Source organism: Lepus europaeus, chromosome 3 (assembly GCF_033115175.1).
Source record: "Lepus europaeus isolate LE1 chromosome 3, mLepTim1.pri, whole genome shotgun sequence".
NCBI classification, from domain to species: domain Eukaryota; kingdom Metazoa; phylum Chordata; class Mammalia; order Lagomorpha; family Leporidae; genus Lepus; species Lepus europaeus.
Genome location: NC_084829.1, coordinates 135,635,973 through 135,662,352, shown reverse-complemented (window position 1 = coordinate 135,662,352; position 26,380 = coordinate 135,635,973). Strand labels below are relative to the sequence as shown.

At 41.3% G+C, this 26,380-nt stretch overlaps 1 protein-coding gene across 5 annotated transcripts in view; it reads left to right on the top strand.

The window, feature by feature from the left end:
- The window catches only part of AHI1 (Abelson helper integration site 1), a 222,181-nt gene extending 196,668 nt beyond the window's left edge, over positions 1-25,513 (top strand). For 3 of the 5 annotated variants that reach the window (XM_062186803.1, XM_062186801.1, XM_062186802.1), the window contains 3 exons: positions 4,107-4,162; positions 19,566-19,668; positions 24,137-25,513. In XM_062186803.1, coding sequence (XP_062042787.1) covers positions 4,107-4,162; positions 19,566-19,668; positions 24,137-24,139 — 162 coding nt within the window. In that variant the 3' untranslated portion in view covers positions 24,140-25,513. Of the gene's footprint in view, positions 1-1,918; positions 1,961-4,106; positions 4,163-19,565; positions 19,669-24,136 lie in introns of those variants that run through there. The other 2 variants (XM_062186804.1, XM_062186805.1) reach the window with 2 other exon arrangements.
- Positions 25,514-26,380: the final 867 nt, after the last annotated feature.

The following is a 26,380-nucleotide window of genomic DNA, read 5'->3' as shown; positions in this document are numbered from 1 at the left end:
ACATGCTGGTTGCATCCCTGGGAATTGAGGAGTGTAAAGACTTCAAGACTGAAAAGGACCAAGAGTAGAAGACAAAGCCTTATGAAATGCCCATTTTTTTTAAGAGTTTACTGAAGGGAAAGCACCTAGAAAGGATATTGCAAATGCTTGGTACAGACCCCTGGTCTCTGCCTACAACTGTTTTCATTCTCCCATTCCCCAGTCTTGTAAGAACCATTTACCTACCTACTAGAGATAACTTCCTAAAGTACAAATAAGATCATGTGGCTTACCAGCACAGAAGTTTTAGTTGAAGCCATACTTGTCTGCAAAGATTGAATAGAAATTTTGACCTGTTTTTCTTTATCTTCTAAAACACCCTCCTGACTATGCTAGCTGCCCAGCAAGACATATCCAACAGACCTTTGCTCACTGTTTTCTCCAACCATTTAGGTTTTTTTATTCTCCAATGAGCAGAATTTCAGTTTATGTCTGAAAGTTCAGCTACAGGTTGCTTCCTCCTCTGAATCCTTCTCAGAAGCTTCCAGTTACAAGACCTCTCTCCCTGTATTTCCACACATTTCCTTTTTATCTTTATCATGATATGAATCCCACTCAGCTGAGTTGGTTGTCTATACACCTCTTCCCCCAGGAGATTGTAAGCTTTCAGAAGGCAGGGGCTCCTACTCACTCAGTTTTGTATGCCCAGGCTATCTGCCACAGGACCTTGCTATTAGAGTGGGGCTCCCTAGGTATGTGTTGTTAAGTTTTAATTGGCATAGTAGTATCCAAAACTATACATCGTGAATCAAGCTGGACTTCACTTCCTGTAACACTATACCTCTAGGAACTGCATCTTAATGCACAGGTTTTGTTGTTTTTTTTTTTTTTCTTAAAGAAGAGCATTATCATTATATTTGGCATCAAATAAACTAGATATGTAATCAATAATACATTGTAAAAATCAAAGACTCAATTCCAAACTTATATGAATATAGAAAATTGGCTCCTGGAAACAGAAATTCTGTTAGCAATAGAGGGAACCTTGGAAGAGCTTCTCTAGTCCAGCGGTGTGTGAACTGATGTTTATAAAAGGTTCTAGGGGAAAGGGTTGGGAGGCAAATGGTGCCAACCATGCAAACCTGACTCCACACAGTCATTCTGCTTTCATGTGCTCATGTATGAGGCTTTCAAACAAAATTATATTGAAAATAGCTGTGGTGTTGAATCACTTAGAAAAACACTAGTGCGACCTGCAGACTCCTCCTTAGCCTCGCTGACTCTGGGCCTCCATTTCCTCATCTGTAAAATAGGAGAGCGGTGCTGTGATTGTGTGTGCTTTGATTCTGAGCCCCTTTATTCATTTGCAAGTTAAAAAAAAAAAAAAGCAAGAGGGGTCAACTCTTAACAGAGTTAATGGCAGAACCAAGACTAGACATTAACCACCAATCCTAGCTGGTTTTGCTCTCCCTCTTTTGCATCCTTTTATTTAAAAAACACCTACAAAATAATTACATGGAAAAGAAATCATTAGGGGGGGTTATAAACAGCGTGTAACAATAAAGCCTTACTCTATCATAAATTTGCCTTATTTAAAGCTGGTATGTTGGCTACAACATACATTGATTGAGCATTTACATGATATTACTTTCATTATTCATAGAAATTTTCGGGTGAATTGTTTGCATGGCGTTTCTCTTTAAAAAAGATATTTATGAGTTGTTTTCTTCTTGATATATCTCCATGTAGCGAGTGGAAGCATTTAAAATCATTCCGCTAATCATTCCCTTCATGTTTAAGTCTCATTGCATCTCAATATGAAAGTGCTACTAAGGACTTGTGAGGTTTTGGAAGCAAGAGTCTCTAGATTCTGGTCTTTTCATTCATCATCCTCGCTTTGCTCATCTTCCTCTCTTCATCCCCTCCTCTCCAAATCAAGGGTATCCATGAAGAGGAAACGAAGTCACAAAACAACTGAGAGGTGTGTGTGGAAAGGAGGGAAAGAAGGGCTGTCATGCTCCTTGGCCTTGATGATGGTGGGGGGTGTTGATGGGCTTATTGCATACTAGCCTTGGGGGACTTTTTTTGTTTCAAGATAAAACAAAACAAAACAGCTCACAGAGACACCTCCTTCTTCCCCCTCCTTCTGCCTTCATGAGTCACTACCCATGTGGCGTGCTGCTGCTGAGACCAAGGAATGAGTGAGTACAGGTGTTTAGAAGTGAAGTATTGGTCCTAATGAAATAAGTGTCCTTTTCAAATAAGTATTAAGTCTTTGAAATGTGGGTCCTCATCTAATTTAGGACTGATAGGATTCGAACACAGACTAAGCCTCCTTTGCATCATAAAAAAAAAAAAAGTTGGGTATGCTACTTATAGTGATACGATAATCCAGTAGGATGATGCCAGGGACAGGCTCTAACCTACCTAAGACAAATGTTCTGAGGACTTCCCACCACAGCATCCATTTCAGAAGAACAGATTATTTATTACAAGCAAGAATGGTAAGACCTGCTCGTGGAACATGTGGTAACATTGGTTTAACCATGATTATATAATCCAATCTGACTTCTGGCTCTTCTGGAGTAAGTTGAGAATTTCAGAGTAGAGCTGTATGTTGGGTTCTTTTTTAAAAATCCAATAGTTGTACCAAGTTTCATATGTACATATGTAAATGACAAGATACTGCTGTTGGCGTGGGCAGACATTAAAAGAGTACTTAGACTTTGTAAAGAAGAAAGCATCTTACCTTTAATTTGAATGCTGTGTTTACAGTTTACTTAATAAACTGGGGAAATTCTGTTATGATTGATGCTTTCTGAGTTAGGTTTTAGTGTGTTTTCTTTGCTTGCTACTGTATTGGGTGGGAGCAGGGAGGCTTACTGAATTAGTCCCTGAATTTGAAATTGTCCATATGTATGTACTTTTTTTCCCAAAATACATTATACTTGAGTCAAATTGGCTTCACTGATAGATAAAAATCAAGGTGTCTTTGGTTCTTTATCATCCTTCCAGTATTGTGTCACTTACTGTAACACCCACCTTTCACACTAAGTCTCTTTGATCTTCAATTCTTATTTATTAGGTACTGGATTTAAAACTAGACAGCAAACCATAATAATCACATAATTATGGCCCAGGAAACGTGATATCCTCCTGAATCTTTATGATAAGCAAAGTAATCCTTGTTTAAAGATACTCAGCGCAAATCTTGCTGATGAATAATTATAGAAATCTAATTATCAAGGAGAACATCTGAAAAGGCAAAAGGAGCCTCAGGGGAGAAAACACTGGGAAGCAGTAGTAGTTCAAACCAGAGGAAAGAGAAGGCTGCATCCCTTTTCTTTCGTTTCACTTTGGGTCTTTATTTTTTGGATTTGACTTAAATAGATATGATATGCCTCTTCCATTTGTATATAATTCAAAACTTTAATCCTTTATGTATTTTTGTGAATGTTACATGAATCCTTTTCATAATATCTAATTAAAAAACATTTAGTCTGTTTTATAGCAGCATAGGGTTGATTTATAAATTATATAACTATAAATATTTCATTTGGAGTTAATGTTTCAAATTCTACAGGAAGCATCTCAGACTCAGTAAAATTTGGTACCACTGAAATGCTTATTAATTTGTTTTCCTCACAAAGGCGCCACTAATAAAACAATTTGTACTGAACAGTTGTTGGAAAAGATTTAAAGAGCTTTCACATTCAGAATCTTACAGTTCTGTGAGTATCACTATGAAAACACAGTGAATGGAAAAGATTACAAAGAAAGATGCAATGTTGAAAGATAAGTTTAGAGGTTAAAATACCCTGATAGAATTTGTAGATTAATTTAGGCTAATCCACAATCGATTTTTTTTTTTTTTTTTGACCAAACCTGAAAGCTGATTGCATTTATAAAAAGAGCTTAAGCTATCTGGAGAGCTGCTTCCTCTGTTTCCCGTAGGAGTGACCATGTGATTCTGATGGACTTTCGTGATCAGGATGGGCATAGACATTCTTGCTCAGGGCAGGCGTGTTCTCTCCTCACCTGGGAAGCTGGTGGGTGTTCAGCTTGTGAGCACTGACTGGGCAGCCGGGTCTCGTGTTTGACTCACTGCTGTTTGTCTTCTTCCACAGCAGTCTGTCAGTAAGGACAAGTCCCAGGACTTCAGACTGAGCTCGCAGTTGACACAGTAAGCATTTTCTCCTACTAAATATTTTGCAGTGATAAATAGTTGGTTTCTTTTCTTATAGACAATTTCTCCATTTCCCTTTTTTATAATGTATTATTATCACATAACAGGTTAACGCTCAGGTAACATTGTTAAGAATTTGGCTAATTTAAACTAAAGAGATTATTTCAGTGGTTGGCCTTTGGGAATGTGTATTGTTATAAAGCTATAAGAAATTATATTAAATGAAACTATCACTGTAAACTTTAGAAGGCATATTTGTCATTTATTTTTGTTTGAGTAACATTTTGAAATAAAATTCATCAAAATCTAGTGATGTGAAGAAAATAAGACTATGAAGTGAAGGCTAATGAAAAAAGTTATCTAGAACACTGTCATTATGTGTTTTCCATATATAATTAATTCATTTTGAGATATTCACTTAAAAAGATTTCTGGGAAGGTTTATATTTTTATTTGGTACTTGCTGATGTTACTTGATACTTAAATAGAAGATTCATCTTTTGGTGCTACCCACTGCAGCACCAGCATCCCATATGGGTACTGACTCATGTCCTGGCTGGTCCACCTCTAATCCAGCTCCCTGCTAATGGCCTGGGAAAAGCAGCAGAAGGTGACCCAAGTGCTTGGGTGCTGCACCCATGTGGGAGACCTGGAAAAAGCTCCTGGCTCCTTAGCTCCTGGCTTTGCCCTGGCCTGGCCCTGGCTATTGCAGCCATTTGAGGAGTGAACCAGCAGATGGAAGATATCTCTCTCTCTCTCTCTCTAACTGTGCCTTTCAAATAAATAAATAAAATCTTTACAAAAAGAAAATCCTTATTTTGCCTCAAAAATAGTTTATGCCAAAATCCTTTCCAAAATATTTCTCAGTTTTTATCATTTCAGATTATCTTAGGGCCTATGTTAAGTTCAAACTTAATATTCATATGCCATCATTAACAGATTATAACAGCTATGAATATTGACTGTCTGCCATCCCAACACCACCATCCCACACACTCATATAATGACATGCTTACCCACATGGGAACATGGACAAGCTCTGCTGAATTTCCTTCAGGAAAATGTTCATTCATACAAACCCAGCTCTAGGCTTAAGATTATGCCTCTTTTATTCAGAAATTCTAATTAAAATAATATTAACTTACAAGAATTGTCAAAGGAAACCAAGCCATATTTCACAGCAGTTTTCATTATGTAGGTAAAAGACAAGCATAATTACTGCCTTCATAGAGTCACATCATGATCTAGACTTCGGCCTTGGAAATTCTTTCTGTAACCTCTGTTTTATAATAGAGAAAGCAAAGGAGAAAGACCATGTGAAATTTTACATTGCACATGTCATGCCAGCATGAGACTAAATCTGATCCTCAAACTACTGGGATTTTTTTTTTATGTATTTCTTCTTTAGCTTTAATGTTTTTTGAAAGAGACACAGAGATTTCCTGATTGCTAGTTCACTCCCCATGTACCCTCAACAGCTGACACTAGGCTAGGCCAAAACCCAGAATCAGAAACTCAGTCTAGCTCTCCCATTCCATAACACGGACCTTATTACTTGAAGTATCACTCCCTGTCTCACAGGGTGCACATTAGCAGGAAGCTGGAAGCAAGAGCAGACCTGGGACTTGAAGGTAGGCATTTGGACATGCTATGTGGGAGTCCAATAAGCAGCATATTTTTTAAAATTTATTTATTTGAAAGTTAGAATTTCAGAGGGAGAAGGAGAGACAGGGAAGGGGGTGGGGGTGGGGCTTACTCTCTAAATAGCCACAAGGGGCAGGACTGGGCCAGACCAAAGCCTGGAGCCTGGAATTCTATCTGGGTCTCCCACGTGGATGCACAGGCCCAAGGACTTGTACCATCCTCCGCTGCTTTCTTAGGCACATTAGCAGAGAGCTGCATCAGAAGTAGAGCAGTTAGGACTTGATCTGGTGCCCATATTGGATACCATTGTCATAGGCAACAGCTTAACCAGCTATGCCACAACATGCCCCTCATAAACAGCACCAAATGTTCACCCCTTGTGCCAAACACTCACCCCTTGTATTTCTTTTTTTCTTTTTGACAGGCAGAGTGGATAGTGAGAGAGAGAGAGACAGAGAGAAAGGTCTTCCTTTTTGCCGTTGGTTCACCCTCCAATGGCCGCTACGGCCGGCGCATCTCGCTGATCCGAAGCCAGGAGCCAGGTGCTTCTCCTGGTCTCCCATGCAGGTGCAGGGCCCAAGGACTTGGGCCATCCTCTACTGCCTTCCCGGGCTATAGCAGAGAGCTGGCCTGGAAGAGGGGCAACCGGGATAGATCCGGCACCCCGACCAGGACTAGAACCCGGTGTGCCGGCGCTGCAAGGCGGAGGATTAGCCTGTTGAGCCACGGCACCGGCCTGTATTTCTTTTTTAACTAGATTTGATATTCATAGATTTATTGGTAAGGTATGATTATCTGCTTTTCTTTCTTTTTGAAAGGTAAGATTTACTGATAATTATACAAGGGGTATAGGTACAAAAATACTTGAAAAAGCTCATAGATAAGGACAAGCCACTCTTCCTTTTTTTATTCACTAGAAAGCCTAAAGAGGAAGAGTGCATCCATTGGTTCACTCCCCCAAATACTCACAATGGCCAAAAGAAACCAGGATCTGGGAACTTAGTCCAGATCTCCCATCTGGGTGGCAAGGACCCAACTACTTGAGTCATCACCACTGCCTCCCAAGATCTGTGTTAACAGATAGCTGGAGTCAGTATCCAGAGCCAGGGAAGGAAACCAAGAACTCTGATATGGAATATGGGAGTCTTAACTACTAGACCAGATGTCCTGCACCCCTATTCCAAAAACTTTTTGGAGTACCCTCCTAGCCCAGAGCACATTCTCTCACATTATCACATTTGATTTTTACCATATCCCTTGGAGAAAAGCAGACCACTGTTCTAACCCCTGTTTTACAAATGGGGAAAACAAAATTTGAAAGGTTGTGTCTTGTCTTTCGTCACTGCATGGGGTACGACAGAGACCCAGTACCAGCACCTAGGCCCTCGAATTCCAATCTCCTATTAGAACACCAAAGTCTCATATCAGAGTGCCTGGGTTTGAGTCCTAGCTCTTGCTTTCTGGTTCCAGCTTCCTGCCAGTGTACACCTGGGAGTTAGCAGGTTATAGCCTAGGTTCTTGGGTCCCCGCCACCCATGGGAGATACCCAGATTGAGTTCCTAGTTCTCTGCTTCAATCTGACCCAGTACTTGCTGATCAGATATTTGGGGAGTGCATCAGCAGACAGAAGGTCTCTTGTCTGTGTCTGTCTGTCTGTCTGTCTCTCTATCTGTGCCTCTCTAAAAATAAATTTAAAATATTTTAAATAGACTAGAACAATGAGGATAAACAGTTCCATCAACCACAAAAACTCACATTTAATATATTGTGAATACAGTGCTCTTGGTGTGTCTTTGAACATGCGTTGTAGAGGTTTTTAGGACGTTCATGAAAATGTATCTACACACACTGCACTCTGACTACATTGCATTCCTGTGTCCAGGTGATACAGAGTCATACCATGCTCTCTGGATTAAAGTTCAATAAAGCCTCACAAACACCTTGGTTACTAAAGGCTGTCAGGGCAGCTCAGCTTCTCTTTTTTTAACAGAGAACTTAAGAAGCTCCTGAAAATTTAAAAAGAAAAAATGTAGTAAAAAGTTCAGATATGTCTAAATGCTCAAGTTCATCTAAAGTCCTTGGGCTTTCCCTATACTTGTAATTTCTTAGAAATGAGGATGAGTCAGGACTAGAGTTGTGGTATAGTAGATAAATCCACCACTTGTGATGCCAGCATCCCATACGGATGCTGGTTTGATTCCCAGGAGCTCCACTTCTCATCCAGCTCCCTGCTAATGGCCTGGGAAAGCAGTGGAGGATGGCCCAAGTGCTTAGGCCCCTGCACCAATGTGGGAGACCCAGAAGAAGCTCCTGGCTTCAGCCTGGCCCACCCCTAGCTGTTGCAGCCATCTGGGGAGTGAACCAGCAGATGGAAGACCTTTCTCTCTCTCTCTCTCTCTCTCTCTCTCTCTGATTTTCATATATCTGATTTTCAAATAAATAAATATTTTTTTAAAGAAAGAATGAGTTAAGCTAGGACTTCTCATGAGTTGAAGCAAGTAGATGATGGAAATACTGTAGCCCAGTATGGACATAGAAGTCATTTCTTTCTGTATTTTACTCATCTAAATGAGTCCATTGTACTCAAGTAAGCAGACAGGGGCTAATTTGTTTTTGCTTATTTCCAGCCCTGCCTTTCAGTTTGCAATATTGCTTATTGGTTTGTCCACCAAAATACATAAATGAGCCATATATGCTGACTCTTACCAGTCTCTACTCTGATTTCATGCTGTGAAAAATGTCATTCACGTCTGTGCAAATAAATTATACACATTTTAGTAAAACCTGCACTTGTTTTTTGAAGATAGTCAAAAGAAACTTCTATAACAAAAATGTTTCTTTGAAACTCTTAAACTTTTGGCTTTTGTACCTCCTATCTCTATGTTTGCTGCCAAAGTCAGAGTTTGTAATGAAGCTTCTACAAATATGTGTCATCTTTAATAAGTATTACTAGTATTCTCTAATTACTGACTATATTGAAGTTAGTTGGAGTTACTGGTTTTTTAAGGTAGGTTGTTTTAAATTTAACTGAAAAGTGATCTCTGGTAAGTATAAGAGTGGGAATTAGAGAGGGAAGAGATGTACAATTTGGGATATGCTCAATCTGACTTGCCCCAAACGGTAGAGTTAGAAACGTGCCAGGGGATTCCAATTCAATCCCATCAAGGTGGCATGTACCAATGCCATCTCACTAGTGCATTTGATCAATTTAAGTTCACAGTTGATCATAATGATAGGTCTAAGAGTCAAAAAGATCACATAAGCAAGACTAGTGTCTGCTAATACTATCTGATAGAATTAAGAAGGAGAGAACGATCCAACATGGGAAGCGGGATACACAGCAGACTCATAGAATGGCAGATGTCCTAAACAGCACTCTGGCCTCAGAATCAGCCCTTAAGGCATTCAGATCTGGCAGAAGAGCCCATGAGAGTATTTTAGGCATGGAAAGCCAAGACACTCCGGGGGAAAAAAAAAAAAAAAAGACCTAAATGAAAGATCTCTGCGAGTGAGATCCCAGTGGAAAGAACGCGACCATCAAAGGAGGAGGTACCTTTTTCCAAAGGGAGGAGAGAACTTCCACTTTGACTATGACCCTGTCTGAATAAGATCGGAGTCGGCGAACTCAGAAGGTTTCCATAGCCTTGGCAACTTATGACAAGAGCCTAGGGTGATTACTGATGCCATAAACAGGAGTGTCAAATTGCTAAGTCAACAACAGGAGTCACTGTGCACTTAGCTCCTCATGTAGGATCTTTGTCTTTAATGTGTTGTACAATGTGAATTAATGCTATAACTAGTACTCAAACAGTACTTTATACTTTGTGTTTCTGTGTGGGTGCAAACTGTTGAAATCTTTACTTAATTTATACTAAATTGACCTTCTGTATATAAAGATAGTTGAAAATGAATCTTGATGCGAATGGAATGGGAAAGGGAGAGGGAGTTTGGAGGGTTGTGGGTAGGAGGGAAGTTATGGGGAGGAAAAGCCATTGTAATCCATAAACTGTACTTTGGAAATTTATATTTATTAAATAAAAGTTTAAAAAAAGATAGGGTGTTTTCATTAACAGGTTCAATCAAACAAATGATAATCCAGGTAATCAATCATACTAAATCCCTCTCTATATAAAGTCCTCTATACTCTATATATTATGTCTGTTGAATGAATGAATGAAAGTTCTTAATATAGGATAGCCATATGTGTCAATTCCAAATATCCTATCACTCCTCCACTTTGTATTTTTCCCATCTTTATCACAATCTATTCCAGACTCCTTTGTTCCTTTTTCTTCTCATAAGAAGCCTGCAGTCTACCTTTTCTATTATTTGCAGCTTTTCTTCTAAGCTCTTTAGTTATCACTTCTATCTTCTTCTGTCACCCTTGTCCCCCTTCATTTCTGAAATTGAAACCATCCATTGTGTGCGTGTGCCATCACAGTGCTCTAAGTGCTGAACCAGCTGCATTGAGAGATATCAAAGGAATATTGTAGGTCAGATGAGGAAACAGAAATAAGCGCATAAAAGGCCGCAGATTATGTAAGTAAGGGCGTTGTGTTAGTCTATAATGGTGTGATACAGGTTGTGATCGCAGGAAAGGGATGAGGAGCTCAACAAGGCCTCTAGGAAAAAGGAGACTTTGATTGAGCTTTGACACATGGAGGGCATCTGAATGTGGTATTTCAGATTGCCAGTGCCTGTAGCAGTAAGAGAGGGGAAGTCAGCAAGGAGAGGAAGCAGGAAGAGACTGAGTAAGTAGTAGTCTGGATTTGGGGATTTGCATTGGGAAAAAGAGAATGAAGACTGTGGCTCTAGAAGAATGTAGTGTGAGAAGTTTGGGAAGAAGCAGCTGACTGGAAGGTGGGCTGAGAGACGTGTCTTGCTGTTTGCCCAGCATTTTACATGAGCCTGAGCAAATATTTGTCTACATCAAGTTTGGCCTTGTTCTAGACCTTGATACTCCTCCTATAAAGCGGAGTGGTCAGGAGCAGCCTTTCCAGGTTGGCAACAGTGGTTCCTCTGGGAGCAGAAGTCTAGTGGGAAGAGTGTTGAGCATCTACTCTCTGCAGTAGGTGTTATGTGAGGTGCTGGAATGCAATGACAAATGATATACAGTGTGGCAAGGAAGACAGACACAGTACATTTGCCACATATAGATTTACTGAACGTCTGCCGTGACACATGGTATTCTAGGCACTGGGGATACAACCATAAACAGATAAAAATCCTTGCCACAGAAGCTAACATTTTATTTATAAATAAAATAAGTAAAAATGTCTCTGTGTGCTACGTTATGGAGAAAAAATAAAGCATAGGTGGAAAATAAGAGAGGGACATGTGAATGAAGGTGGCACTTTTAAATAGAACCTCACAGAATGCTTCACTGAGAACAGTGGAAGGAGGCAGGAAAATGAATAGTGTGAGTATGTGCAGGGCAAATGCAGAGGGCCCTGGGACAGTGTATTTGTATCCCAAAGGAACCATGAGGTATTTAGTGTTTCTGGAGGAGAGTAAGCAACTGGGAGAGAGTGGGTGAGATCAGAGAAAGTAACAAGACCTTATAAACCATTGTTAGCCTTTTGGCTTTTACACTAAGTAAAACAGGGAGTCGTTAAACAGAGGGAGTGACATGAAATAGAGCCATTAACCAGAGGGAGTGACTTAAAATTGAACAGGATAACTCTGACATTTAAGATAAGAATAAACATTGATGGACAAGGGTAGAATCAGAGAGACCAGTTAAGATACTGCTGAGGTTATCCAGATGGCAGTGCCTTTAAAAGAGTGGTAGCAATGAAGTTAGGAAATGTCCAATTTAGTATCTACATGTGTAACATTTTTAACACTTGCAGTAAGAGATACTTGATATACAATAAATTGCACATATTTGAAATATACAATTTAGTCAGGCGCCGCGGCTCACTAGGCTAATCCTCCACCTGCGGTGCCGGCATTCCTGGTTCTAGTCCCAGTTGGGACACCGGTTCTGTCCTGGTTGCCCCTCTTCCAGTTCAGCTCTCTGCTGTGGCCCAGGAAGGCAGTGGAGGATGGCCCAAGTGCTTTGGCCCTGCACCCGCATGGGAGACCAGGAGGAAGCACCTGGCTCCTGGCTTCAGATTGGCGCAGTGCTCTGGCTGTAGCGGCCATTTAGGGAGTGAACCAACGGAGCGAAGACCTTTCTGTCTGTCTCTCTCACTGTCTAACTCTGACTGTCAAAAAATAAAAAATAAATGAAATATACAGTTTAAGTTTTGGCATAGGTATATGTCCATGAACTACCACCACAGTTAATATAATTAACATATACACCTCCCCAAAAGAATTCTCATGATCTTTTATAATTTCTCCCTCCTATCTCTTCCATTCCTTAGCCCTGACAATGACTAATGGACTCGCTCTTTTTTTTTCCTTAATTTTTTTTATTTGAACTAAATAAATTTCATGTAATCTATACAGATTTAGGAACATAGTGATATTTCACACCTTACCCTCTTTTTCTCCCATTCTCCCATTCCCCTCCTTCCTCTCTTATTCCCTGTCTTAATTTTTACAATGATCTACTTTTTTTTTTTTGTGACAGGTAGAGTGGACAGTGAGAGAGAGAGAGACAGAGAGAAAGGTCTTCCTTTGCCGTTGGTTCACCCTCCAATGGCCGCCACGGTTGGCGCGCTGCGGCCAGCGCACCGCGCTGATCCGATGGCAGGAGCCAGGTGCTTCTCCTGGTCTCCCATGGGGTGCAGGGCCCAAGCACTTGGGCCATCCTCCACTGCACTCCCTGGCCACAGCAGAGAGCTGGCCTGGAAGAGGGGCAACCGGGACAGAATCCGGCGCCCCGACCGGGACTAGAACCCGGTGTGCCAGCACCACAAGGCGAAGGATTAGACTAGTGAGCCGCGGTGCCGGCCACAATGATCTACTTTTATTTTACTTTATAAGATTAACCCTACACTAAGTTAAGAGTTTCTGAAGTTATAAATGCCATAGCTTGTTTATCCATTCACACCTTTGGAGTGCTTCCAGTTTAGGTCCATTACAAATAAAGCTAATACCAACATTTGTGCATGAGTCTTTGTGTTGGTATATACTTTCATTTTTCTTGGGTACATACCTAGGAGTGAAATGGCTGGATTGTATTGTTTGTTTATGCTTCATTTTTTAGGAAACAGCCAGACTACTTCTTCCCAAGTGTTTTTTTCTGTATGATTATAATGTAGTGAGTTTTTATAATTTTTGTCATTCTACAAAAGTTTTGAATTTGCATATTCCTAAAAACTAATGATGTTCAGCATCCTTTTATGTGCTTATCTTCATGTGTATATTTGGTGAAGTGTATACTCAAAACTTTTTCCAATTATTATTCATTCTATTAAGTTTTCAGGGTTCTTTACATATTCTCAATATGTTCTTTATCATATATGGGATTTTCAGAAGCTTCTCCCAGTCTCTGGTTTGCCATTTCATTCTGTTAACTTAACCCTTGAAGAGCAAATTCTTTCTTGTTTCGACAAAGCCCAATTTATCTATTTTGTTCTTCTATAAATCAAATATAATAAATCTTTGTCAACCAAAAGTCATAAATATGTTCTCCTATACTTTCTTGTGGAAGTTTCATAATTTTAAATTTTATGTTTACGCCTTGGATCTATTTTCAGTTAGTTTTTATGTGTGATATGAGGTTTGGATCAGAAATCACTCCTTTTTTTGTGGCATCATTTGTTGAAAAACAGTCCTATCTCAACTGATTAGACCCATATACCTTTTTGGAAAATCAGTTTTCTGGGGCCAGCATCATGGCACAGCAGATTAAGCCACTGCCTGCCGTGGCGCCAGACTATATGAGCGCTGGCTGATTCAAGTCCCAGCTGCTGCACTTCCCATCCAGCTCCCTGCTAAAGTATCCAGAAAATGCCCCAAGTTCTTAGGCCCTTGCAACTCCGATGGAAGAACCAGGTGGAATTCCAAGCTCCTGGCTTTGGTCAGGCCTAGCCCCAGCCATTGCAGCCATTTGGGGAGTGAACCAGGGTGTAGAAGATCTCTCTTGCTCTTGCTTTGTCTGTCCCTCTCTCTCCATAACTCTGCCTTTCAAATAAAAAACTTAATCTTTAAAAAAAAAAATCAGTTGTAAGCATCTGTGTGGGTCTGTTTCTGTACTCTTGGTTACTGTGCTAATTCTCAATCTTCATACCACTACCACATTATTTTGATTACTACAGTTTTATAATATCTTAAAATAAGATAGTCAGTCCTCCAACTTTGTTCTTTTCAAAACTGGTCTGACTTTGTAAACCTCTTTACATTTCCACATAAATTTTAGAATCAACTTGTCAATTTCTGTGTCAAAGCCTGTTTGAATTCCAGCTGAATCTGCATTGAATCCATAGATCTGTTTGAGAGAAATTGACAGGTCAATAACCTTCAGGCATCCAACTCATCAACATGATGTAACTCTCCACTTATTTACTTCCTCTTCAGTTTTTCTTGATAATATTTTCTAGTTTTCATTGTAGAGATCTTAAACATACAAGTTGATTTATTCCTGTTTCATATATAAATGTATTATATTTAAACTTCAATATACAATTCTTTGTTGCTGCTTTATACAGATACTGCTGTTTGTTGATGTTACATCATACAACCTTATAACTTACTTGTTAGTTTTAATAGCTTTTGGCAGATTTCATCACATTTTCTACATAGAAAATCATGCAAATGAAAAAATTTATTTCTTCCTTTCCAATCTGGATACCTTTTATCTCTTACCTTATTGAACTGGGTAGAATCTCCAATACAGTGTTCAATAGAAAAGGTATAAGTAGACATCTGTCTTGTTCTTCATCTTAAAGGAATAGGAAAGCATGCAGTCTCTCACCATTATGGAGAATATCATCACAATTTTTTTATAAATGCCCTTTATCAGGTAGTTTTCTTCATTTCCTAGTTTGCTGAGAATTTTCATCAATAATAGATGTTAGGGTTTTTTTTCAGATTATTTTTCTGTATCTATTACATGCAGTTGGCTCTCCCTGCATGCACAGCTTCTGGATATGCAGATTCTGCATCTATGGATGCAAGCAACTGCAAGTCCAAAGTATTTGAGAAAATAATTGTGACTTTGCTGAACAAATATAGACTTTTTCTTGGCATTATTCCCTAAACAATACACTAACTATTGGCATAGAATTTACATTATTTGGTATTATAAGTATATAAAAATGATTTAAAGTATACAGAAGGATGTGCAATGCTTTTTTTATTGTATGTAAGGGAGGTGTGTATTCTCAGATTTTTGGTATTTGCAGGGGTCCTGGAATGAATCCTTTTAAAATTTGTTAATGTTGAATTACACTGATTTTTGAAATGCTAAACCAACCTTGTATTCCTGGAATGAACCCCAGTCAATAGTTGGTATGTTAGCCTTCTTTTAAGTTGTTAAATTCTATATACTAAAACTTCACTTGTAATTTATTGCATTTTGTTCAAGAGGAATATAGGTCTGTAGCTTCCTTTTCTTTTCTTTCTTTTTTTTTTTTTTTTTTTTTTTTTGACAGGCAGAGTGGACAGTGAGAGAGAGACAGAGAGAAAGGTCTTCCTTTGCCGTTGGTTCACCCTCCAATGGCCGCGGCGGTAGGCGCGCTGCGGCCAGCGCACCGCGCTGATCCGATGGCAGGAGCCAGGTGCTTCTCCTGGTCTCCCATGCGGGTGCAGGGCCCAAGCACTTGGGCCATCCTCCACTGCACTCCCTGGCCACAGCAGAGAGCTGGCCTGGAAGAGGGACAACCGGGACAGGATCGGTGCCCTGACCGGGACTAGAACCCAGTGTGCCGGCGCCGCAAGGCGGAGGATTAGACTAGTGAGCCGCGGCGCCGGCCTGTAGCTTCCTTTTCTTGTAACATGTTTGTCTGGTGTTGGTCACAGGGTAATGCTGGTCTCCTGGGATGAGGTGGGGAATATTCCCTCCTCTTTATTTGTCTGAATAGTTTGGGTAGATTTCATATTACTTTTTTGTAATTTCTATTTTTTTATTAAGATTCTTCTCCATTTAGTAAGACATTACTCTCATGTTTCTTTGAACATATTCGTAATTGTGAATGTCAAGTCTTTGTCTGGGAAGCCCAGTGTCTGCACTTCACCAGGGACTGCTTGTGCTCATTGCCGGTGGGAACAGATGCTTTTCCTGGCCTTGGGTGACTTTCTCAGGTGCCTGTGCCCATCAGGACTTTGCTGAGTACTTGAAGTGGGACCCTTCACACATCTTCAAGTTCCCTGACTGTGAAACTCCCCTATTTCTGGGTGTGTGAACTCTGGCCACCTTGCTCTCCCCAGGCTCTCAGCTCTCACTGGGTCACTTTGCCATGCCATGGCCTGAAAGCCCTCAGGACCACAGCTGGGTGATCATTGTGCTTGTCTTGTTTCCCATCTCTAGGGGATCACATCTGTCGTTGCCTTGGGTTCAGTATCTCGAAAACGACTGCGTCATAGATTCTACTCAGGTTTTCTGGTTGTTGTAGATGGAAGGGAAATCTGGTCCCTGTCATTCCAATTTGACTGCAACAGAAGGCTCTAAGACTATATAGAGGGGCCGGCGCAGTGGCTCACGAGGTTAATCCTCCGCCTGCAGCGCAGGCATCCCATATGGGCGCCGGTTCTAGTCCTGGTTGCTCCTCTTCCAGTCCAGATCTCTGCTGTGGCCCAGGAAGGCAGTGGAGGATGGCCCAAGTGCTTGGGCCCTGCACCCACATGGGAGACCAGGAGGAAGCACCTGGCTCCTGGCTTTGGATCGGTGTAGCTCCAGCCATGGCAGCCATTTGGGGAGTGAACCAACAGAAGGAAGACCTTTCTCTCTGTCTCTCTCTCACTGTCTGTAACTCTACCTGTCAAATAAATAAATAAAAATCTTTAAAAAAAAAAAAAAAGACCATATAGAGAAGTGGTGAACAAGAAGAGAAAGACCTAGACTTATATGCTGTCTTAGATCTTTGACTTTCCCTGACCACTATAGAAAGATCAGACTGAAGTGATGCTCTCTTCCTTTCATCTCATGTAATCTAAATGAAGTCTATGTAAAAGCTGCTTTGAAAATACATACAGCATCTGGATTTTTTAGGAGCTAAGGCACAAAGATGTAGAAGTGCATGTGATCACCTGAGGACATGGATCTTTGGTTGGGTCCCCTGTGTCTATGCATTTAATTTTATACATTAAGAGTTCACATAAGAGCATACAGATGTATGACTTCTCTTGAAAATAATGCAAAGTCCTGGGCCAGAGCTGCACATTCTCGCCTTGCACCCCCCTGCTGGAACTGAGACTGTACAGTGCTCTTTTAAGCTGCTCATCCACTCCTCAGTCTGCTCCAGCTCGTTATATTAGTGTTCCTGTTGTATTGTCCTTGGCCTGCTTCCCTTGTTCACTTATCCTACTGGTCTCCACAGTGCTGGAGTTTTTACTTCAAAGCATAGATTTCTGGGAGATAAGGCCAAGAGGGTGGATTTCAGAGAGAGAAAGATTGTGAATTCTCAGGACTTTAAGCTTTTCTTCTCTCATCATTCTGTCTCTTTCTAAATTTATTTGTTCTTTTCTCTATCTTTTTTTAAAGAATTATTTATTTGAGAGGGAGAGTTAGAGAGGGAGAGATAGAGAGAGAGGTCTGGGGACTGGCACCATGGTTCACTTGGTTAATCCTCCGCCTGCGGTGCCGGCATCCCGGGTTCTAGTCCCGGTTGCTCCTCTTCCAGTCCAGCTCTCTGCTGTGGCCCGGGAGGGCAGTGGAGGATGGCCCAAGTCCTTGGGCCCTGCACCCGCATGGGAAACCAGGAGGAAGCACCTGGCTCCTGGCTTCGGATTGGCGCAGCGCCAGCCATGGTGGCCATTTTGGGGGTGAACCAACAGAAAGAAGACCTTTTTCTCTGTCTCTGTCTCTCTCTCTCTCACTGTCTATAACTCTACTTGTCAAGTAAAAAAAAATTTAAAAATAGAGAGGTCTTCTATCCGCTGGTTTACTCCTCAAATGGCCGCAAAGGCCGGAGCTGGGCCCATCCGAAGCCAGGAGCCAGGAGCTTCTTCTAGGTCTAGGTCTCCCACATGGGTACAGGAACCCAATGACTTGGGCCATCTTCTGCCACTTTCCCAGGCCATAGCAGAGAGCCGGATGGGAAGTGGAGCAGCCCAAACCAACTGGCACCTGCATGAGATGCCGGCGCTGTAGGCGTGGGTTTATTCTACTATGCCGCAGCGCCTGCCCCTGTTCTTTTCTAATTTCTGACTCTTTCATTCTCACCCATATGACTTCATTTTACTTGCTTATCCATCACTTGTAATAATCTACTGGGCTTACTGTAATAGAATGCCACAGGCTGGGTGGCTTAGACAACAGAAATGTATTTTCACACAGTTCTGGAAGCTACAATGCAAAGTCAAGATGTCAGCAGGATTGGTGTCTGGTGAGACCTCTCCCTGATTTGCAGATGGCTACCTTCCCTCACTTTGCCTTCATCTAGCCTCTTCTCTGTGTATGCAGAGAGAGGGACAGTGAAAGCAAGCCTGGTGTGCCTTCCTCATCTAAGGCTGCCATCCTTATCAGTTTGGGGTCCCATTCTATGGCCTCATTCAACTGTAATTACCTCCATAAAGGCTCCTGTCTCCAGATACAGTCACATTGGGGTTAAGACTTCAACATGAAAATTTGAGGGAAATATAGTTTGGTCCATAAGAATCTCTATTCAGTCCTACTTATTACCTGATTTTAAGATTCTTGTATCTTTTCTGAGCTTGTCTGTAGCTTATCTGATTTCTGGATATCCTAGAGAAAAGATGCTTTTACTCTTCAGTTTCTCCCCATTCCCTCCCCCCTTTTTGTGTTTCCTTTCTCCTGGTGTAATTGTTCCTCTGTACCCCACCCACAAAACATTTCTTATTTATGTTGCTGCCATTTAGAGATCCATGTTGCCCATTCCATAGGTTGTGATGAGACAGCCTTCATATGCAAAAACTTGCTTTGCTCCCTACTCATCATTAAGGAATATCCTATATTTGTCCACAGATATGCACGCACGTATGTGCGTGTGTGTGTGTGTGTGTACCCACCAAAGTTTATAAAACTTTCTGGTTTTTCCCAGGCATCTAATATTTTTCCAAAGTTGATTTTATTTTTGTTCCTTCATCATGGTTAAGGAGCCCAAACAGCGAAAGTTTTTTGTTTTTTTTTTTTTTTAAGATTGATTTATTTGAAAGTCAGAGTTACACAAAGACAGGAAAAGACACAGAGAAAAAGAGAAAGAGAGAGAGAGAGAGATCTTCCATCTACTGGTTCACTCCCCAAATTGCCACAATAGCCAAAGGTGAGCCAGGCTGAAGCCAGGAGCTTATTCCAGGTCTCCCACATGGGTGCAAGGCCCCAAGCACTTGGGCCATCATCCGCTGCTTTCCCAGGCACATTACCAGGGAGCTGGATCGGAAGTGGAACAGCCAGGTCTTGAACTGGTGCCCATTGTTGACGTCACAGGCAGTGACTTTACCTGCTACACGACAACACCGGCCCCAAGCTAAGGGTTTATCTCTCCACGTTATTTTAAGCTACTTTCTGTTTCTCGCCCCCATATACAATCACACATGTTGTCCTGCCAACTGTTTTTCTTTCTTGAACCCACCATTTATCCCCCTTTCTATTCCCATTGCCACTTCCTGAGATCAAAGCCACATGTGAGCTCTTTCAACTGATTTCTAACTGGTTCCTGGTGTCTAATCTTTCCCTCCTGTAGTTCTGAAATGGGCAAAGAACAGAGCCGTGAGGACCGTGGACACAAAGTGGATGTGCAGGGGAAGAAAAATGAGCAAACAGGCCGAAAAGTCACCCTAATAGAGGTAAGAGGAAGTGTGTTATTCAGTCAAAGAAAAAGATTTAGGGATGCATGGTTAACAATGACAAACACCAGAGAGGAGAAGTGAAATACAGACTTATAAGAACCCCTTGGGATTTGCAACCAGGAGGCCATTTGTGGTCTTGGAGATTCCTAGAAGTAGAAATCAGCCCAAAGGGAAAAGACCATCAGAATAGTCTTATTATCCAAAAAAAGCAGGACTTTAAAAGAAAAAAAAATATTGACTATATCTAGTGAGAAGCACAGGACCTAGGGAAGGTCTTTACAAAGAGGGAAGTAAGGACGGTATTTGCAAAGTAAGAAGGAGCCATTCGGTGTATAGGATGAGGGAGATAAGCCCTGGGGTCTTGAGGAAATACACAGGATCAAGCATTTACAACAAGATGGGTCAGTGGGAAAATGTTTGAATGACACTGTTTTCTGTTAGGGGCTGGGATATAAGAAAGGCAGGAAAACCCTTCCAGAGGCCTTATTTTATTACATAGAAGTGATTTATCTTGATGTGAATGGAATGGGAGAGGGAGCAGGAGATGGGAGGGGTGCGGGTGGGAGGGAAGTTATTGGGGGGGAAAAAGCCATTGTAATCCATAAACTGTACTTTGGAAAATTATATTTACTAAATAAAAGTTTTTTTAAAAAAGAAGTGATTTTTCTGTTGAAAGTGAAAAATTACAGCCCTATTCAGATCCACATTTATGAATTCGTTGCTTTATAGGAACTAGATTCCAAATTTTCACAAATTTTTTTTAGATTTTAATGGTAAAAAAAAAAATCTGGTTGCACAGAAGGCATATGGGTGAATAGTTAATATAATCATGGATTAAGGAATGATGACTTTTTAACCTTGACATCAGAATTAGAAAACTTTTTGAAATAGATTTTTAGACTTAAATAATAGAAGCTATAAAATTATGCATGTCAAGAAGAAAAAAACATAAAATTTTTTAAAGGATGTTAACCCAGGATGGGGAGAATTTCACATGAAGAATTAACCACCCTTAAGATATAAAAGTGGCCAGCACTGTGGCTCAACAAGCTGTGATCTGTGATGCCTAGTTCCAGTCCCAGCTGTTCCACTTCTGATCCAGTTCCCTGCTAATGCACCTGGGAAGGCAGCAGAAGTTGGCCCAAGTGCCTGGTGCCTTACCATCCACACGGAGACCCAGATGGGGCTCCTGGCTCCTGGCTTCAGCCTGGCCCAGCCCTGGCCATTGTAGCCATTTGGGATGTGAACCAGCAGATTTCTCTCTCTCTCTCTCCCTTTGTCTGTCTCTCTCTCTCTCTCTCTCTTTCTCTGTCATTACTCCTTCAAATAAATAAATCAGTCTCTTAAAAAAAAAAAAAAAACTCTAAGAATTCAAGAAGGAAAAGAAATGTACTAGTAGACAAATTAGCAAAAGATGCACACAGATAGTCTTTAAAAGGATTCCTAAAGGGATAAATAAAAATGGCAAGAAAAAGAAGGAGAGGTGGGCATTGTGATACAGCCAGTTAAGCCGACAGTTGGAACACCTGCATCCCATATCAAATAGCTGGTTGATTCCTGGCTGCTCCACTTCCAATCCAGCTCTCTGCTCATGTGGCCTGGGAAGGCAGTAAAAGATGGCCCAAGTAGTTGGGCCCCTGCCACCAATGTGGGAAACTAAATGGCGTTCTGGCTCCTGGGTTCAGTCTGGCCCAGCCAGCCATTCGAGGAGTAAACCAGCAGATGGAAGATCAATCTCTCCCTCCCCCTCCCTCTCTCTCTCTCTCTCCCTTTCTCCTCCACTCCCACTTGCCCCTGTCATTCTGCCTTTCAATAAATAAAATACAAAGATGTCTCCTTTGCCGCCTGCTTCAGCTTTTTCTAGTGAAGTCTCTTGGGTGGCTCCTCCTGAGTCTCCTGCCTGCACAGCTCCCTTCTCACAGTGTGGTCTCCAGGTTGCTGATCTGTCTCATTTCTAGCTGTCCCTCTCCCCCCCTCTTCTCTCTTCTGTTTTTCTTCTTCTTTCTCGTCCTGCCACTACCCAGGAACTCTTCCTCTCACTTTGATTTGCCACATTCTTCCTCTGATATCCTTTTACCCTCCTCACTGTCGTCTGTAGGGGTCAGTGAGCTCTGTGTGACTTGTGTGTTCATTTGAGCCTTTACTACTTTCTTTTACTCTTCTATCAGACCCAACTTGGGTCAAATTTTACATTCTTTCACTTTGTACACAAAGAAATGATACTTTTTTTGCCCCTAGCGGCATACCATATTATTCTATACCATTTTTTAGATTTAATAATAATTTGGGCCAGCGCCATGGCTCAATAGGCTAATCCTCCGCCTTGCAGTGCCGGCACACCGGGTTCTAGTCCCGGTTGGGGTGCCGGATTCTATCCCGGTTGCCCCTCTTCCAGGCCAGCTCTCTGCTATGGCCAGGGAGTGCAGTGGAGGATGGCCCAAGTGCTTGGGCCCTGCACCTGCATGGGAGACCAGGAGAAGCACCTGGCTCCTGGCTTCAGATCAGCACGATGCGCCAGCCGCAGTGGCCATTGGAGGGTGAACCAATGGCAAAAAGGAAGACCTTTCTCTCTGTCTCTCTCTCACTATCCACTCTGTCAAAAAAGAAAAAAAAAAGATTTAATAATAATTTGAAAGAGTTACAAGAGACTGGTGGGGGGGTACCTTCCATCCACAGGTTCACTCCACAGATGGCTGCAATGGCCAGGGCTGGGGCAGGCCAAACCCAGGAGCCAGGAACCTCAGCCGGGTCTCCCACATGGGTGGCAGGGGCCCAGACACGTGGACCATCTTTTGCTGCTTCCTTGGACCATTAGCAGAGAGCTGGATGGGAAGTGGATCAGCCAGGACATGAGCTGGCACCCTTATGGGTTGCCGACATCACAGGTGGTGGCTTTACCTGCTATGCCTTGACACTGGCCTCCCCAATGCCATTTTATACCCAGTTTCAGTTGCTTTCATGAGATTCACTTGAACATTTTAGTTGGCCTTTCTTTATGATATGAACTTACGTGAGGTAGCAGTAGTTAACAAAAATAGTCAGAAAGTGTAAGCTGACAGAGGATTATTTTCCTGTCCCGTGTGACTGTTTTCATATAAAAAGACAGCGCAACCATTTCTGTAGGATTAGACCTGCCTCTCATAACCCAGGTGTTCCTGAGCTAGCCTGCCCAGAGGGAGAGCCCTGGGGCCAGCCAGCTACTGCAGTGTGCCGCCATCTGCTTTCACAGGAGTAACCACTGGAGTTGACCACCTCAGCCAAGCTGCCATCATCCTAAGGTTGCAGTTTGTCACCTAAGGTCACCCAAGTGTGAAACTCTGCATTTAGAGAGAGGACAATGACATTTCTGGGTAAATCCAAAGACTCATCAATGCTGTATGAGTGACTGGAAAAAACTAAAGGTTCAACCCCATTAGTCTATCACCTACAGGTTCTGGTGTACCAACTACATGATCTCTAAGGAAGCAACTTCATGGTTCATTCACATATTAGTTCTTGATCTTTGTTAATTTATTTTATATCAAAACTTTATCTGGATGCATAGTTAACCGTTACTATATTGGTCAATTAAAAATTGGTCAAACTGGTTTTGGATTAATTTGAAAAATAAAATAATTGGCCGGTGCCGTGGCTCAACAGGCTAATCCTCTGCCTTGCGGCGCCGGCACACCGGGTTCTAGTCCCGGTCGGGGTGCCGGATTCTGTCCCGGTTGCCCCTCTTCCAGGCCAGCTCTCTGCTGTGGCCAGGGAGTACTGTGGAGGATGGCCCAAGTGCTTGGGTCCTGCACCCCATGGGAGACCAGGATAAGCACCTGGCTCCTGCCTTCGGATCAGCGCAGTGCACCTGCCGCAGCGGCCATTGGAGGGTGAACCAATGACAAAGGAAGACCTTTCTTTTTTTTTCTTTTTTTTTTTTTTTTCTTTTTGACAGGCAGAGTGGATAGTGAGAGAGACAGAGAGAAAGGTCTTCCTTTTTGCCGTTGGTTCACCCTCCAATGACTGCCACGGCCGGCGCATCGCGCTGATCTGAAGCCAGGAGCCAGGTGCTTCTCCTGGTCTCCCATGCAGGTGCAGGGCCCAGGGACTTGGGCCATCCTCTGCTGCCTTCCCGGGCCATAGCAGAGAGCTGGCCTGGAAGAGGGGCAACCGGGACAGAATCCGGCGCCCCGACCGGGACTAGAACCCGGTGTGCCGGCACTGCAAGGCGGAGGATTAGCCTGTTGAGCCACAGCGCCAGCCAGCAATTGTTAATGGTACAAAGACATGCTAACAGTATGTTTAAGAGGCAAACTAGAAGACAGCAAAAATGGGCTTTATTCTGTGTGTGTGTGAGTGTGTGTGTGTTACACACTGTCTTTTATTACCTGTGCAGTTACCATGGCACACTAAGATTTGATTCTAGGAAGACAGTGTTGAAAAAGTTCCTTTAGTACATTTTGTATACTTTTCTCCTTTTCCTCCTTAGTAAAGAGTTGAAGAAGAATGAAGACACAACCAAGTGCAGAGAAACAAAATAACGAATTAAACCAAATGGAATTTCTCCACAGAGTTCAGAATTCTCAGATACTAAGGAAGAAAGGAAAGATCTATTATTTCGTCTCCTTACAAAAGAGTTCAGAAAAATCAGAAGTGAGATACAGGTGGAAAATCAATGTGGCCTTTGAGCTTAATTGCTACAAACCATTGTGACTATTGTTGATCAAAATGTTGGTACTTGTGTTTTTAGTAATTGCATCAAAATTACACTGCCAGTGTCAAAAAACAATAAAGAGAAACCGTAATTGCTCTTCAGTAAATATGAGTAAAAAGTGTTTGCATTGTTAGGATGTCCTTTAAGTAATCATTTAATATTGTATCTGTAATGTGGTTATCTGTGTGAATATTATGCTCAGAATATGAAATCTCTGCTTTTGAAATTACCTTTATTTAAAAGATGAGTTGCTTCAGAATATTGTGTATTCAAAATGGTTCCAGTAACAAAGGCATTAAAACAATCTGCTCTTTAGAAGTGAAATTTGTTTTTCTGTTAAATGAATCCTATATGATGTAACCTGGCAACCTAAACTAAAAATGATTTTTTTGGCTAGACTGGCAACAATGTCCCAAATTCCCTTTCATTTTAAATAAGGCATTTCATATATAAGCATCAAGTAGTTGGTAGATTTAGGTTGTTTAATATTTATTTTAGTCTTAATATTTGTTTTTAAATTATTACATTGCATTATTTATTTGTTTACTTCCATAATAACAGTGTTGTCACTGTGTGACTGTGTTGTTCAGTTTGATACAATGAGGAAATTATTTTTGTTTTTGTTTTGTTTCTTTAAATCTTCTTTCTCTATTATATGATAATTCTGTTGATAAAATGGTTAGCTACAAGAAGATCAAAGCTGACATAAAATTAGAAAAAGTGACTTACTGAATTAGACAGTTGAGTCCATTAAAATAAGACGCGAGAGAGACAGTGTTGGGCATTGAGGTGTAAATTTTGGCCAGATGTGTGTCTACCCCATGTGAACTATCTTCTAGTAAAAACATATTTGGCTCTTATCCCTGCACATTTGTAGAGGCGTAGAAATTGATAAACATGACCAGCTGTGTACAACTTTTTTTAACAAAGGCATTTCTGCAAGTGTTGAGTGGCGTTGGTGACTGCCGCAGCGTGCAGCCGCCAGTACAGGCGTCTGTTGTGATGTTGTTCTTCTGGATCCTTGCTTCTGTGCTTCAGGTACAGCTGGGCCCAGCCAGCTTGAGTTGTCCTTGTACAAACTTGGTTGTTGATTTTTTGTCTTGTGAATGTACTTGATAATTTAAAAATAAAAATATGCATCTCTCTGCAGTTTTAGCTCATAATTTTGAGATGTGTCTTGATTCTCTGATTTTGGTTTTAATTGCAAATGATTTCTGTACATTATAGAAATAGTTGCAGTTAAGGTGAATGTGTAGGGGGAGCTAAGCATTTGCTAAGATCTCAATGTCCATATGAAAAATCAATGATTATTTTTTAATATTGGAGCTACTAAAAAAAATTACAGTCGAAGGAAGCATAAGGAAAATCTGGCTCTACTTAAGGCCCAGTTCTTTTCTCATTTGTCCTGCTGACAAAGACTAGGGTTATGCTCCCTAACAGCTTAGTAAAGCCTCTTTTCCACACTGAGATGAGATGGGGGGAACAGATCGTAGCAGTGCCCTCCACATAGTAAGTCCAGTTATAATCAAGTAGACAGTCCAATGCCAGAACCCATTTTATGATTCATGGCACTGTACACATTATCTTAGCAACATATTGGTTTTGTTTTATCTTTATTTACAAATCATCTGTTTTTCTCCAAGCAAGTAACAACTTGACACTAACTCCTTCTATATCTAAATAGAAGTTTCAGCTATTCAGATATTTCCCAGTTACTGATTCAACTCTATCTTGTCTTGAAGATCAAGGTTTCTTCAGTATCAGATACTACAAATAGGATTTACAAAAATAAAATATAATCAAATTTTAGAAGCCTTAAAACGAAATATTTTATACCATGAGTACAAATTTATGTTTAAAATGCACATTTTTAAATGAAATTGATGCCTTTAAATAGCTAACACTTGATATTTTTGAAATCTTGTGGAGAATTTCTGTCACATGAAAGTAAATACTTGACCTTAATTTTTTTTTATTTGACAGATAGAGTTAGACAATAAGAGAGAGAGACAGAAAGGT